General features: G+C 38.2%; 1 protein-coding gene across 8 annotated transcripts in view; it reads left to right on the top strand.

The window, feature by feature from the left end:
- The window catches only part of RAPH1 (Ras association (RalGDS/AF-6) and pleckstrin homology domains 1), a 96,154-nt gene that overhangs the window by 21,501 nt on the left and 58,540 nt on the right, over positions 1-16,113 (top strand). For all 8 annotated transcript variants that reach the window (XM_037741481.1, XM_017536858.1, XM_017536861.2 and 5 more), the window contains exon 2: positions 13,043-13,165. In XM_037741481.1, coding sequence (XP_037597409.1) covers positions 13,043-13,165 — 123 coding nt within the window. The remainder of the gene's footprint in view (positions 1-13,042; positions 13,166-16,113) is intronic.

Genomic DNA, 16,113 nt, shown 5'->3' with positions numbered 1-16,113 from the left:
CTTTCCAGAGCTTGCAATCTAGTTGGGTGTGGAGGGTGATAAGGCAAGTGCACAAACCACCGCATAATACAAAGCTGATTAGCTATAAATGCCATAGAGAGGTACAAAGTTCATGGACTTCTCAGAGGAAGTGGTATCTAACTCTTCTCTTGTTTAGCACAGCACTTAAACTTTTAGGTTTTTTTTTTTAATTGAGATATAATACATAATATTTACTCTTTTTTAAAATTTATTTTTAACAGAGACAGAATCTTGCTATGTTGCCCAGGCTGGTTTCAAACTCCTGGGCTCAAGCAATCCTCCTGCCCCTGCCTCCCAAACATTTACCCTTTTAAAGTGTACACTCAGTGAGTTTTATTATATTCACAAAGTCATGCGACCTTCACCACTATCTAATTCCAGAATAAACTTGAAAAAAAAATTTAGTCTTTTTAGCTGAGGTGTGCTGTCACAGTTCTCAGACCTCACCACTCCCTATTGGTTTATATGTGACGAGTACCACCAGTGTGTATATTGGCTGCCTGACCCCTGCAGGCATTTGGGCTCGCATCCCAGACTTGAGAGTTATCTTTCTAGTTTCAGTGACCCTGGAAGAAAATGTCTAAATTGCCTGGGGAATGCCACCCTGGAGGATACTGTCAGCTGTCCTGCAGAGCATCCTTTTTCCCATTTCTATTCTTTTAGCCCTCTGGCCTCTTTATGAATGGTCCTTACCTCTACTACAGCCTTTGGTAAGAGATGACTTCTTATTACCCTCAAGAGGACTTCTTTAGTATAAAATCCCCTAAAAAAAAAAAAAAAAAATCCAAACTCTTTGTTTACAAATCCTTGCATGATCTGCTCCTTCCCAAATCTGTACCCTCTATCTGAAGTACTCTTCTCTCTGATCTTTGCATGTCTGATTCTTTCTTGTCATTAGTATCTCAGCTTAAATATCACAACTCAGGCTTGCTCTGTTGATCAAATCCAAAGCAGCTACCTACTCGTTATCCACACCCTAATTATCACCATACTTGTCACTTTTTTTTTTCCTTTTTTGAGACACAGTCTTGCTCTGTCTCCAGGCTGGAGTGCAGTGGCATGACCTTGGCTCACTGCAATGTCTGCCTCCCAGGTTCAAGCGTATCCCCTGCCTCAGCCTCACAAGTAGTTGGGAAAACAGGCGTGCACCACCATGCCCGGCTAGCTCTTTGTGTTTTAGTGGAGACGGGGTTTCACCATGCTGGCCAAGATGGTCTCGATCTCCTGGCCTTTTGATCCCTTCTCCTCGGCCTCCTAAAGTGCTGGGATTACAGGTGTGAGCCTGGCCATCACTATCTTTTTTGTTGTTTTATATTTGTCTCCCTTGACTAGAATGTAAGTTCAATGTCAACAGCTCCCTCACTGTCATATTTATAGCTGTATCCTGAACTTCTAGAACAGTGAGTGTTTGGCATGTGGTATGTATCACCATGCCCAGCTAATTTTTGTAGAGACAGGGTTTCACCATGTTGGCCAGGATGGTTTCAATCTGTTGACCTCATGATCCGCCCACCCCTGCCTCCTAAAGTGCTGGGATTACAGGCATGCACCACTGTGCCCAGCCTACAATTTTCTTTATTTTTTTTTAAGAGATGAGGTCTTGCCATGTTGCCTAGGCTGGTCTCAAACTTCTGGGCTCAAGCAATCTGCCCACCTTGGCTTCCCAAAGTGCTGGGATTACAGGTGTGAGCCACCATGCCTGGCCATACAAATTCATTTTTAAAACTTCCCAGACACTTTATTAAATACCCAGTCTCCATTTGGGCAATTTATAAATGATAGCACTTTGTTCATAGCGAACTAAAGGTCCTGTGTTAAAATAATGTAGTTGTAGATCATGAGAGAAACAAACCAAACATACCAGGCACTGCCCCATCTGATAAGTAATCCCCTACAGTTTTCTTTCCATTTTACATTATGAGTGTCCTACTTCTTTCCTTTTCCTTCTCTGTTCTGACTTCCTCCATCCTCCTTTTGATGAGTCCTCTTCCTCTTTTTGTGCATTACTAAATTTAACATTTTTGTTTGTTTGTTTGTTTCTCTTGTCTGAATTAGGTTTCCTTCCTCTTGCTTTTGTTTTGCAATCGTTGTAACTTGCACAGTTGGGGGTACTCCTTGAACATGGAAGTGTTCGTCCCCCTCCTGCCCCTTTCTCTAGTGCACGTTTTTCTTTAGAATTATTTTTCAGGTTAGAACAGCATAGAAGGTGTTTCTAAAACCATTTTTGTGAGAAAGCTACTGAAACATAACTGGACATAAAGAACTAAAATTTATTTGTAAATTAATAACTGTGAGAGGAAGCATGGGACTGTGGTAATGGAAGAGGAGTAATTGGGGTGTATTAATGATGGATCCTCATGCTGCCTAATTTCCTTATGGTTTTAAGGAGTACTCATTCTAGTACTCATTTAAGGAGTCCACATTTGCCTTTAACCAAATTGTAGTTATACAAAATGGCATTACTTATTGTCTTGCGAGAGTTCCCAGTAATTATTAAACAACATAGTTGTTTATACTTTATTTGTTAAACTTAAGTGGGTATAAGCAATACCCTGGGTAACTTGTTGAAAATAGCCCATCCTCTTGACATTAGTATTCAGTAGATCTTGGGTGGGCCATTTTAAAACTGACTTTAAAAGATGCACCCAGGTAATTTTGATGCAGGTCATCAACAAACCACAATTGGAATAACTTTGCCCTGAGGATAAAGTTCAAAGTTTTTGGTATGGCTTAGGATTTTGCCCCTTCCTCCACTCTAGCCTTATTTTCCATGTGTCTATACCACCCATCTTATGCTTCAGAAATGCTAAGTCACTTCGAGTTCTAACATGTCTTTCTTACACCTTTATACCATTGTATATGTTGGTTCCTCTGCCTAAAAACATTCTCCTTTTTCTTACACATTCACTCTTTAGGTCTTCACTGAAGCATCACCATGTTCCTCTCTTCTCAAACTGAGTTAAACTACGCTTACTTAACATACTTCTTTTATAGCACTTTACAGAGTGTTTCATCATTGTTGGTTTCCTTGTCTGTCCCCTACTAGATTATATGTTCCTTGAGGACAGAGATTGTCATGTTCATCTCTGTTCCCCCAGTGTCTGGCATATAGTAGATGTACCATGAATGTTCAATGAAATCAAAGCTTCTCTTGTGTCTTTGGAACATTGAGTGCTCTAGACCCACGGAAATGGCTCTGATAGCACTCTGCTTTCCTGTATCGGAGAGTTTTCATGTGATTTTAAGTATGGAATACTTATTTTTGCAAAAAGCAATTTTTAAAATTATTAACAGTAAAAAAAGAGCTCAGTAATAAATATGGCAACCTGACTATATGCCATGTGATATTCTTGCTACTCTAATATGTGATTTGTGTAAGTTGTATATTTGCCCAGGACTTCAATTTCGTGAAGTATCTCTACCTGATATCTGCAGTAGCCTTCTAATGGTCTTTTCCTGCTCTAAAAACTTTGGCCGGGCGCAGTGGCTCACACCTGTAATCCCAACAATTTGGGAGGCCGAGGTGGGCAGATCACCTGAGGTCAGGAGTTTGAGACCAATGTAGCCAACATGGCGAAACCCCGTCTCTTCTAAAAATACAAAATTAGCTGGGTATGGTGGTGCATGCCTGTAGTCCCAGCTACTTGGGAGGCTGAGGCAGGAGAGTCACCTGAACCCAGGAGGCGGAGGTTGCAGTGAGCCAAGATTGCACCATTGCACTCCAGCCTAGGCGGCAAGAGTGAGACTCCATCTCAAAAAAAAAAAAAAAAAAAAACAAAAAACGTTTTTGTTTTGTTTTGTTTTTGTAACAGAGTCTCACGGTCCCTCAGGCTGGAGTGCAGTGGCACAATCTCTGCACACTGCAGCCTTCACCTCCCAGATTCAAAGAATTCTTATGCCTCAGCCTCCTGAGTAGCTGGGATTACAGGCATGTGCCACCACACACCCTAATTTTTTTGTATTTTTATTAGAGATGGGGTTTCACCATGTTGGCCAGGCTGGTCTTGAACTCCTGGCCTCGAGTGAGCCACCTGCCTCAGCCTCCCAAAGTACTGGATTACAGGCATGTAAAAACTCTATATACAGTTATATTCTTTGATAAAATGCCATTTCTGCCCCTGACCCTTTAATTTCTATGCTTAAGAATCCAGTTGTCAGCCGGGTGCGGTGTCTCACATCTGCAGTCTCAGCACTTTGGGAGGCCAAGGCCAGAGGATTGCCTGAGCTTAGAAGTTCAGGACCAGCCTAGGCAACTGGGAGAAATCCTGTTTCTACAAAAAAGTACAAAAGATTAGCCAGGTATGGTTGTGCATGCCTGTAGTCCCAGCTACTTGGGGGGCTGAGATAGGAGAATTGCCTGAGCCTAGAAGTCCAGGCTTCATTGAGATGTGTTAGTACCACTGCACTCCAGCCCAGGTGACCACATCACTTAAAAAAAGAATCCAGTTGCTTCAGGCAAAAAAAAAAAAAAATAGGCTTGGCTTTCAAGGTCGCACTTTAGTTCTCTTTAAGTCAATCTCATGACATTCTCACAAATATACACTTTGTCCTTTGCCCTTTATAATTGCCCTATATGTAAAGTATTTGATCAAATTTTTAAGCCCTAATGGAAGCTCAACCTTCTTGATAATCACCATTTAGTTTTACAATGAGGATATCAAATAGTAACCAAAATATCTCCTGAGAGGAAGGTTAATAGGAAAATAGGCTTGAATAAATAACTTCATGGAAAATTTAGCAGGAATAATATTGTTTCATACAAAAGTGTGCTGAATAGATAGCTTCATTATGCATAGTGGAGCTTACTTTATACAGGTTTTAACCTGTAATAATTGGGCACAATTATTTACTATTAATGGTAAAATGAAACCAACCAGTGTGTAAGCAATGGTAGATCATTCTCCCATTATTTCTATTTTTCATGAATAGAGTACATGTAAATGAGTTTAAAATAGTAAATCATTATTAGCTATATTCTGTGATTTTTCTGTAAAGTGGTTTCAAAATAATAAAGATTAAACTAAGCCTTCTTATCAGCTGAGTCTTAATCCTTCCTTGTAGTTTTCGTAGTTGGATGTTTGCTAGACATCACTACTCTATCTTCAAAACAGAATCTCACTAGTGTTCGTGGATGTTACCACCACCCACTTAACTGAAACCAGAAATCTAGGCATTATCCTTGATTTCTCTTTTCTTTGCCCTCTTCCCCCCATTTAGTTTTTTATTAAGTTCTTTTGGCTTTACTGCAGAAAAGTATCCTGAGTTTGGCCATATTACTTCATTTCATCTCAGAGAGAGACAATATTATACAATAGTTAAGAACCTGGCTAGTGGTGGTAACTGTCCTAAATTTGAATTCTGCCTCTGCAGCCATGGCAAACTATGTACCTTCTCTGTGTCATCAGTAAATGGCTTAATACTACCTACTTTATAGGGTTATTTTGAGGATTGAATGAATTAATACATGTGCTACACTTGAAATAATGCCAGATCCATATTTGATCAATCAATACTAGCTATCATCATCATCATCTTCAACTCCGTTGTTCATCTTCATTAACTTAGTTGAGGTCTTTGTCATTTCTCAATAGGACCATTGCATTAGTCTTCTTGATCTCATCTAGTTCTTTCCATCCTTACAGTCTGTTCACCATAAAGCAATTTGATCTTTCTAAAAAACATTAATACCGTTATACCAAGATCCTGCTTATACATAAAGAAAGGACATAGAATAAAACCCCAACAGTTTTAGTAAACTTACTAAGCTATAGATGCTCTGTTCTCTGTCTGCCTCTCTGACTTCAGATTCTACCACTCTTCTACTAGGTCTCTGGGGCTCCAGTCATAGTATAGTCTTTCCTTGCATTGAATGCCCGTGGCTTATTCCTACCTTCGTCTTTGCTTGTTTTCTCTGCCCATTCTTCCTTAGATTTCTATAGCTGACTCTCTGTCATTTTTCATGCCAACAGACTAAGGATCCACTAGGAAAGGGACTTTATCTAATTTGTTTTGTTGTTTTATTCTTATTACCCAGAATGGTGGCTGGCCTGTGGTAGCTACATAGTAAATATTTGTTGAATGAATGAATAAAAAGTGTGGGTTGTTTTATTTTGTTTTGTCTTAGCATCTCTAAAAACTATGCACATGGTGGCTGCTAAAAGCACCTATTTGGAAGGTAGTTTGAAAACCAGTGATAACAGAACAAGTCACGCACTTGGGTTCAGAATTCTTAACACTGTTGTCGACTAGATGTGAGGCTTGGGAAAAATTACCTAATCTCTCTTAGTCTAATTTTCTTCATTTATAAATGAGTAACAACTGCCTCAGAGTTACTGTGAGATTAAATGAGTTCCTTATAAAGGACCTGGTCTTGAGGAATAGCACACTGTTAATGTTTATTTCAGTCCTTTATTATATTGATTTTTTGTGTGGATTTTGGCCATACTAGCTCTTTTGAGACCTTTCAAAAAATGTGCATCCTTTATATATTTATATATCTAACTATATGTGTATGTTAGATACTCATTTATTCAGCAGATATTTAATGACACCTACTATGAGCCAGGCACCATAAGCATTGTAGATACAGAAGGAAACCAAAGTCCTTGCTCTTAGGGAGCTTTCCTTCTAGTGGAAGAAGAGAGATGATGTGACAGATGGTGATAAGTGCTGCGAAGAAAAATAAAACCAAGCAAGAGACCAGAAGTATTAAGGAAGGCGTACTCTGATAGAATGGTCATTTAAGCAGACTTGGATGAGTGAGCCATGCAGCTATCTGGAGGAGAGAGTTCTAGTTAAAGGATCTGGCATTGAAAATATTGGACATTAGAGCAAGTCTTTGTTCCAAGGATTAGCAAGCAGGACAGTGTTGCTAAAAGTGGGGAGGTGGGGAAGGGGAAGGTGGTAAGAGAGGTCCCTGAAGTTAGGATTGGACAAGCCATTGTCAATCTGTGAATGACTTTGGATTTAATTCTATCTTCAGTATATCTGTGCTTTGAGGAGTAAACTTTATTTGTGGTAGGATACATTTACTCTTTCAGGACATAGTTTCGCTTACATGTAATGGAGCCAGGAATTTAAGTAAAACTTCAATATATTCCCCCACAAAGTACCTAACCTTATAATCATAGAGTAATTTAACAGGATTTGTTTTAGTATGCATTATAGTTTCCTTGGGCCTATTTTTGGATATCATTAAGGAAGAGCATTTTGTTAGAAGCTATCCATTTTAAAATCCGAATTATTATTTTTTAAATGATTTATAAATTCTGTTTTCCTTAATTTTTCTTATCTTTGACTGGAGGGACAGTTGACTGTTGGATTATTTTCTGATGTCATTGTTTCTAGTAGTGGCATTATGTTTAGAAAATTCAGGTTAAGAATTGTGTTATTTGGTGATGTGTAACAATTATAATGCAAATGATTTTTAGGATGGGTAGGGTATGGATGTCAAGGAGTTGGCAAGCAGGAATTCATTTCTCTACTACTAGATTTGCTGACCCAAGACAGTGCCAAGCCTATAAAAGTAGGTCTAGGGGCACCTTATTTGATGTATATGGCTAATGGAAATTATGCTTTATTGGGGAATTGGAGAATAAGATTCATCAGCGTCAGCATTTACAGAATGGAGAGTGTGTTTTAGAGTGAATTCTTTAAGAAATATTGTGGAACCTACTTTTTTTGGTAAAGTCTCGTAAGTTTCTTAAGATATTTTTTGTGTTTTCTTTTTCTGAGATGGAGTTTCACTTGTCACCCAGGCTGGAGTGCAGTGGCACAATCTTGGCTCACTGCAACCTTCACCTCCCGGGTTCAAGTGATTCTCCTGCCTCGGCCTCCTGAGTAGCAGGTATTACAGGTGCCTGCCACGATGCCCAACTAATTTTTTGTATTTTTAGTAGAAACGGGGGTCTCACTGTGTTGGACAGGCTAGTCTCGAACTCCTGACATTAGGTGATCCATCCACCTCGACCTCCGAAAGTGCTGGGATTACAGGTGTGAGCCACTGCACCCGGCCATTTTTTTTTTTAATTAATCCATGTGGGGACAAATCGAAAAAAGAACAGAACTGGCAAAAGTAACATAAATGGTTAATGTTTAGTAGTTACTTCAAAATTTCGGTTAATTTTATGTTTCTCTGTCATTGTTCTGTAGCCTTATTTTCCTTTACTTAAGTCTGCAGTAGTGTAGATAAAAACAAAACTATAAATGAAAATATTTAAAGGGATTTTGAAAACCCAAATAGCTTGTTTGAATAGTAGAAAAAAAGTTTAAAAAACGCTAGCTTTGGATGCAGAGTCTGTACAGTCACGTGTCATTTAATGATGAAGATATTTTCTGAGAAATGCTTCATTAAGCAATTTCATTGTTGTGCCAGCATGAAAGATTGTACTTATACAAACCTTTAGGTGGTATAGCCTACTGCACACCTAGGCTATAGAGTATAGCCTATTACTCCTACGCAACAACTTATACGGCATGTTACTGTACTGAATACTGTAGACAGTAGTAATACAATGGTATCTAAACTTAGAAAAGGTACAGTAAAAATATTTATGGGACTACCATTGTATAAGCAGTCTGTCATTGATTTGTACATTATGAGCACATGACTGTAGTTGTCTTTGGCTCCATTGTAATGTAAAATAATTCTTCATTTTGAACTATTTTATATTTGCCCTATAAAATTATTTTCTTGTTGTTTTATTTTTTCCAGTATGGCATTTTCTTATGGGCAGTTACACTCTGTTCTCAGAAGAGAAGTCCAGGATTTAAACCTCTTTTTTTTTTTTTTTTAATCATTAAAAAAAATTTGAACTCTCGGTTTAAATGATATCCAGTGTGGAAGCCCTATCTGTAAGATGACTGAAATCAAAGGTGTTTGAAGCAGCAGACTTGGAATGCTGTCCTCTCAGCTCTTCTCCAAGAACACTTAGAGCTTGCTACCTTCTCTCATTAGCTTTCCTTGTTTATGAAATGGAAGTGATATAATAGCCTACCTATCACAATGGTTAATGGAGGCCTATGACTAATATTCTCTCCCTGCCTTCTTTGACTGTAACTTCCTCATAGGGTGTGTTAATGATATTCATACATCACAGATTTTCCAGATGATGAGTCACCTAGAAAAATATTCTATCATGTGACCAAATTTTTACTGTGGAGAATATAGTCACCATAAACCCAGTGCTTTGTGTATTATTGCCTAAAATACTCATTAAAGTTACTAAAGCTGCTGTCTCTGCCAATAGTGATGTAATGGTATCTGTTAGACAACAGTGCTGCAGGCCCAATTGTTTTAAATGTACTTAAGAGAGGTGGGGTGTGGTGGCTCATGCCTGTAATCCCAGCACTTTGGGAGGCAGAGGTGGGTGGATCACCTGAGGTCAGGAATTGGAGAGCAGCCTGACCAACATGGAGAAACCCTGTCTCTACTAAAAATGCAAAATTAGCTGGGAGTGGTGATACATGCCTGTAATCCCAGCTACTCGGGAGGTTGAGGCAGGAGAATCACTTGAACCTGGGAGGTGGAAGTTGCGGTGAGCCAAGATTGTGCCATTGCACTCCAGACTGAGCAATGAGATAGAAACTCTTTTTTTAAAAAAAAAGTACTTAAGAGCTACAAAATGTAACTAAGAATAAGTATTACTATCTCAAAGCAGAATTCCTTCCAGGATATTTTCTGGGTTACTCCAATGTATTCAGTTTCAAAGATTAGGGAGTAAAAGCAAGTATATTCCAGATTATGCTTATTAACCCTTTTTATGAAGACTGGCTATTACTGCTCCTGAGTGTTCTCGAACTAGCAGTTATTTGAGTAATTAAGTCATCTGGTCAGATGATGTTTTTCTTTTCACTAACATTTTATGTTTTCATAGGTAGATCACTTAATGAACTCTGATACCAAGTTTCTATTGAGATTGATCTATAAATTAGATAGTAATGAATAAAATCTTAGAAATATTGTCACAAATTATAAAAACTAAACCTTTTTAAGAATCTGATTTATGAATTGGGACATTGGTAGATCCCTTTTTCATTTGCCAGGGTAGAATGGCCTGATTTATATATGATTAGAGTGAAAAAAGATTAAGAAATGGAGGCTGGGTGTGGTGGCTCACACCTGTAATCCCTACACTTTGGGAGCCTGAGGCTGGTGGATCACAGGATCAGGAGTTTGAGACAATCCTGGCTAACCTTGGTGAAATCCCGTCTCTACTAAAAATACAAAAATTAGCTGGGTGTGGTGGTGGGTGCCTGTAATTCCAGCTACTTAGGAGACTGAGGCAGGAGAATCATTTGAACTCAGGAGGCGGAGGCTGCAGTGAGCTGAGATTGTATCATTGTACTCCAGCATGGGCAACAGGATGATACTCCATCTCAAAAAGAAAAAAAAAAGAAATGGAAATTACCAGTTTCTATTAGAGATATTAATTAGCTGTGGTTCTTCCCAGTGTTAGGAGAATTAGAAAATTATTTCCTTTAAATGATTAAATATGATCTTATTTTCAGCATCTGAAAACTAAGTTCAGTTTAATTTTGCAACGTTATTTGACCCTTTCTGCAAAATTTTATATGGTGAAATAAGATTGAAAATTTAACTTCATGGCCGGGTTCGGTGGCGCACACCTGTAATCCCAGCACTTTGGGAGGCTGAGGCAGGTGGATCACGAGGCCAGGAGTTCAAGACCAGCCTGGCCAAGATGGTGAAACCCTGTCTCTACTAAAAATACAAAAAATTAGTGGGGCGTGGTGACATGCGCCTGCAGTCCCAGCTACTCGGGAGGCTGAGGCAGGAGAATCACTTGAACCAGGAGGCAGAGGTTGCAGTGAGCCAAGGTCGCGCCACTGCACTCCAGTCTGGGTGACAGAGTGAGACTCTGTTTCAAAAAAAAAGAAGAAAGAAAGAAAGAAGAAAGAAAAGAAAGAGAGAAAGAAAGAAAATTTAACTTCAAGACACCTTATCAGATAGATTCCTTACATTGTCTCCTAACCTTTAAGGATCCCATATATAATTTTGTAGATTGCTGCTTCGAAGATATCAGTCCATGTATGCTGCTGCAATAAAATTCCTGAGACTGGGTAATTTATAAGAAAAGAAATTTATTTTCTTACTGTTCTGGAGGCTGGGAAGTACAAGATTAAAGCACCGGCATTTGGCGTTTGGTGAAGACTTGTTGCTGTTTCCTCCACAGGGAGGATGTGCTCTTACATAGCAGAAGAGTGGAAGAACAAGGTAACCCAGTGCTTCGTGAAACCTCTTTTATAAGATCCTTACTACCATTAATAAGGAAGGAGCCTTTATGGCCTAATCACTTCTTTAAGGCCCCACACATTGGTAGCACTTGAATTTTGGAAGGGACACATCACGCCATGGCATATGTATATCAAGTTTAAAGATTAGGTATATCTTTTTTAATGGTATGCCCCTCTACTATATAATCTTAGAGGAATTGCTTAAACCAACTGTCAGGCTATATTCCAAATATTGCCTAGATCCACCATAATAAAAATTTGTGTTTTAGAAATGTGAGTCAAGAGTATTTAATGTAACATACAGTGATGATACTCATTGTGTCCTTGGGACAGAAGTTGAAGGAAAAGAGATTGTGGTCAGATAACTTAGGAATATGCCGGTTTTTCTTCTAGAAATAAATTTTTATCAGATTTTAGTCAGTAACTATGATATTAAGAAACATAAGATACCTGCCATCAAACCAGGAGTTGTAATTTGCTAACTTGAAAAAAAAAGTTAATTTGTTTCAAGTTCATGCTAACATGCCTGTCTGATTTTAATTTTAATTTTAGAATATGCTGGCTGGTTTAAGCAAAGCTAATGCTTATTTGAAGATTTCTCAGGGCCTTTAATATTGAAATGTTTGTATTATTGTATTTATATTTTATATCTATATGTTCATCAGATTTGTCAGTCATCGATCTTACATGGTTTTATGTAATTTTTCTTCCCATCTTCCTGAAATAATGTGCAAGTTCCATGTCAGATATCACACTATTTTATTAATGGGAAAAGGGAAATAATTTCTTTTTTCAAGGGACTATATTTGAAAAGTCACCACATCTAGGATTTGGATCTGAATTTAGAAGTTTTCAATTCTGTTTTCTCGTTGGATTTTGTTGGTACTGATGAAGTAAGATAGAGAAGGAAGACAAATGGGATTGAAAGGGAGGGTAGGAGGGTAGAATGGAGAGAGAAACCAAACTAGATTAATATTTTTGTTTTGTCAAATTTTCTCTTAAATACTTGCTGGACTAAGGTTTTGCAGGATACATAACTGTTATCTAAACAGATGTTTACAGAATAAACAGGACAATAGCTTGCTGCATTAAAGTCTTCTGAAATGGCTTCCTTGTGGTATTTGGGTGTCCTAGGATCTAGTAGTGGAGAGAGCTGTTCTACTGTTATACCCTCTGCTGATTGAAAGAAGTGCTCTGTTAATTTTCTTTAGTAATGTTACTTGTGATTCTGGCCATAATCTGATACAGTTGGCTTTTCTTTTACAGTTTCCTAAAAAATTTGAGACTTTATTCTTTGTTTCTACTCACTTGTCATCACTGTCTCCTTTAATGACTTATGATTTTCTTTTAGAATATAATTTTGGCCAGGGGCAGTGGCTCACACCTGTAATCCCAGCATTTTGGGAGGCCTTGGCAGGTGGATCACGAGGTCATGAGATCGAGACCATGATGAAACCCCGTCTCTACTAAAAATACAAAAAATTAGCTGGGTGTGGTGGCATGCACATGTGGTCCCAGCTACTCGGGACGCTGAGGTGGAATAATTGCTTGAGGAGGTTGCAGTGAGCCGAGATTGCACCAGTGTGCTCCAGCCTAGCAACAGTGCAAGACTCCATCTCAAAAAAAAAAAAAAAAAAAAAGAATATAGTTTCTAGTTTTGAAGATTTGACTCCAGAGGCTTATAATGCATATCAGAGCATATATGGCATAATTTTTCAAGTTAGACCTGTAACTTATTATTCGTTATACACAAATGTCTGTATTTCAGATGGAGCAGCTATCAGATGAAGAAATTGATCATGGTGCTGAAGAAGAAGACAGTGACAAAGAAGATCAGGATCTGGACAAAATGTTTGGTGCCTGGCTTGGGGAGCTAGACAGACTCACTCAGGTTGGACATAGTGCTTGAAAAATTGAGGATTTGAAGTCATCATTGTGTTAAAAGTTTAATGTGCAGAAAAGGATATAGATATAAGTTAAATTTTAAAATATTGCTAGAAAGAAAGAAATGTTTAAAGTAGTGACAAGTAGATGAAATCATTCTAGAACAGAAGATGTTAAGATCTATGATTATTTTAAGGATGTTTAAAAAAATACTTGTGAGAAAGGCTCTATTCAGCTAGAGGGGTTACTTAATATATGTTTCATAAATATGAGATTATAGCTAAAAAATTCTAAAGCCTGAAATTCGAAAGTCTAATTTTTAGCAAACCCTGTTACCTTAGTAAATTTGAATACATGTTCACCATAAATAATTTCCTACCATGTAAATATTTTCTATGGCATGATTGCAGAATACTGACAAAATATCATTCTGGGCTGCATTTTAAAACAGTGGCAAAATTTTTTCATTTTGCTTTATTCAATCAAAGAGTGACTTTGTCCTTTAAACTAGCATACTTTTTAGAATGAAAGGATACTGTTGTTATTGCCCCAGTAATACATTATATTCAGTATGTGAAGATGGTTATGTTTATTAAATAAATTTAACTTAATGGCAGTGAGAACATTAGAACAAAACTTATTTATCCATAAATAATGTCTTTGGGAAGAACATTTGTGTAAAATTGCATAGGTATGAGATTCCTTAACTAAAGGAAAAGTAAGATGGGCAAGGTGGAAACTAAAGTACTAGCAGCTTATTTCTGTAGCAGTCTAGAATTCAAACTGATAAACTCTTCATGTAATTCTTGCTAGATCATTTTGAAAGGCAGACATCTTTGTGACCATAATCTGTTAATACTGTATTTTGGGGAGAATGTTTTCTTTTTTTGAGACGGAATCTCACTCTGGTCGCCCTGGCTGGAGTACAGTGGTGTGATCTCGGCTCACTGCAACCTCTGCCTCCTGGGTTCAATCAATTCTCCTGCCTCAGCCTCCCAAGTAGCTGGGATTACAGGCATATGCCACCATGCCCAGCTCATTTTTGTATTTTCAGTAGAGACATGGCTTCACCATGTTGGCCAAGCTGATCTCAAACTCCCGACCTCAGCTGATCCACCCACCTCGGGCTCTCAAAGTGCTGGTATTACTGGCATGAGCCATTGTGCCTGGCCAGGGGAGAATATTTTCAATTCCTACTAGGATTTCATAGGGATCATTCCCTTCATCTCTAATCAAAAGTAACATTATTTTTTACCGGACATGTCTTATGTCTGTAGTTGCCAAACCCTTTCTGTTCAATTCTTAATTTATAAAAAGGGTGATTTTTGAGATTATCACTAGGCTATGCAGTTCTATGCTGGAAGAGAAAGAGGAAGCAAAGAAGAAACAGAAAATGATAATGCATGGAGGAAAGTATGCAAGGGCTAGCTGACATGTGGGGTGTTCTTGATTGTGGGGTGGCTTTATTGTCCATACTTGAGAGGAGGGGCCTAAAAGGGAACAGGCAGGTAGGTATTGGTCCAGTGGCTCTGGATGGAGTAGGAACTACATCATGCTCCCCTGAAGAGGGTGTTTCTACTGGTTAGGTACCTTATACTTTTCCCTATATTTTAAGTTGCCTGACTTTTAAAAGTGTGAAGAGGCTGGGCACAGTGGCTCATGCCTGTAATCCCAGCACTTTGGGAGGCCAAAACGTGCAGATCACAAGGTCAAGAGATCAAGACCATCCTGGCCAACATGGTGAAATCCCGTCTCTACTAAAAATACAAAAACTAGCTGGGCATGGTGGTGCATGCCTGTAGTCCCAGCTATTCAGGGGGCTAAGGCAGGAGAATCACTTGAACCCGGGAGGTGGAGGTTGCAGTGAGCCGAGATTGCGCCGTTGCACTCCAGCCTGGCGACAGAGCGAGACTCCGCTTAGAAAAAAAAAGTGTGAAGAGCCACTAATGATGTGACTGTTCATTATATAAATCTGTCTTTAGAGAGAAAAAAAGATTAAAACCATTTCATAGTGTGACTCACTGCTAATGTGTTGCTTTATAACACTTGGGATGTTTTCAAGAAATGTTTGACTTAGGAAATTTGTGGCTAAAACCTCAAGTTTCTTGTTTATTTCATTATTTAGTTCATTAGTGTCATCTGTGCACGTATATCATGTATTCAGTGTAGTGGAATTTTCAACTTAGAATTAAAACAGTTTTAAGTTTTAAAGTTTTAGGTAGTTGATCAGTCTTCTAAAATAGTTCATAAAATTTTGTATGTTTGTGCATTTTTTGCTGGAAGAGAGTTCATAGCTTTCATAAAATTCTCAGCAACCCCTTTAAAAAGGTTAAAAGACTTCATGCCTGGGCAACAGAGCATGACCTTGTCTCAAAAAAAGGAAGGCAGCGTTATAAACAAATAGAATATCCAGCATTCTTTTACAATTTGAAGCTTATTCAGTACTTACCTTGGATAGAAAATAAAGCTTTAAAAGACCAGTCCTCATATTTTGTGAATCTATTAAACAATAACTACTGGCCCTTTCTCTGAATTTCTCTGTTGTAAATATCTTTTTTCCTTACTGTAGAAAGGGTAGAGAGGAAAAGAGTATTATTTAAGCTTAAAAGTATAACTTACGAGTCACCCTACCCAAAGTGTACAGTATAATTCAAGGTTTGTCACAGGCACTGTAGCTGGGTTAGTTTGCCCTCATGTTGATAGAGCTGGAGAAAGATAAGAATATTTCATTATTGTTTGAAGTTGTAATCACTTTCCATTAAAAAAAAAATTAGTGAATCTTAGGTCTCATTAATTTTAAATTCCAGAACTGTCCCTTATCTTCAGGGTACTTCATAGCAAAGATTGAGGCTTTCCTGGACCTAAACCAAACACTTCTGAGGAAAGAAAGAACAGAACTCTCAAACTCTCTTTATGGTTTCTGTTTCTTTTTCTTTCTCTTTTTTTTTTTTTTTT

Source organism: Cebus imitator, unplaced genomic scaffold (genome assembly GCF_001604975.1).
Source record: "Cebus imitator isolate Cc_AM_T3 unplaced genomic scaffold, Cebus_imitator-1.0 Scaffold101, whole genome shotgun sequence".
NCBI classification, from domain to species: domain Eukaryota; kingdom Metazoa; phylum Chordata; class Mammalia; order Primates; family Cebidae; genus Cebus; species Cebus imitator.
This window is presented reverse-complemented; position numbering and strand designations above follow the sequence as displayed.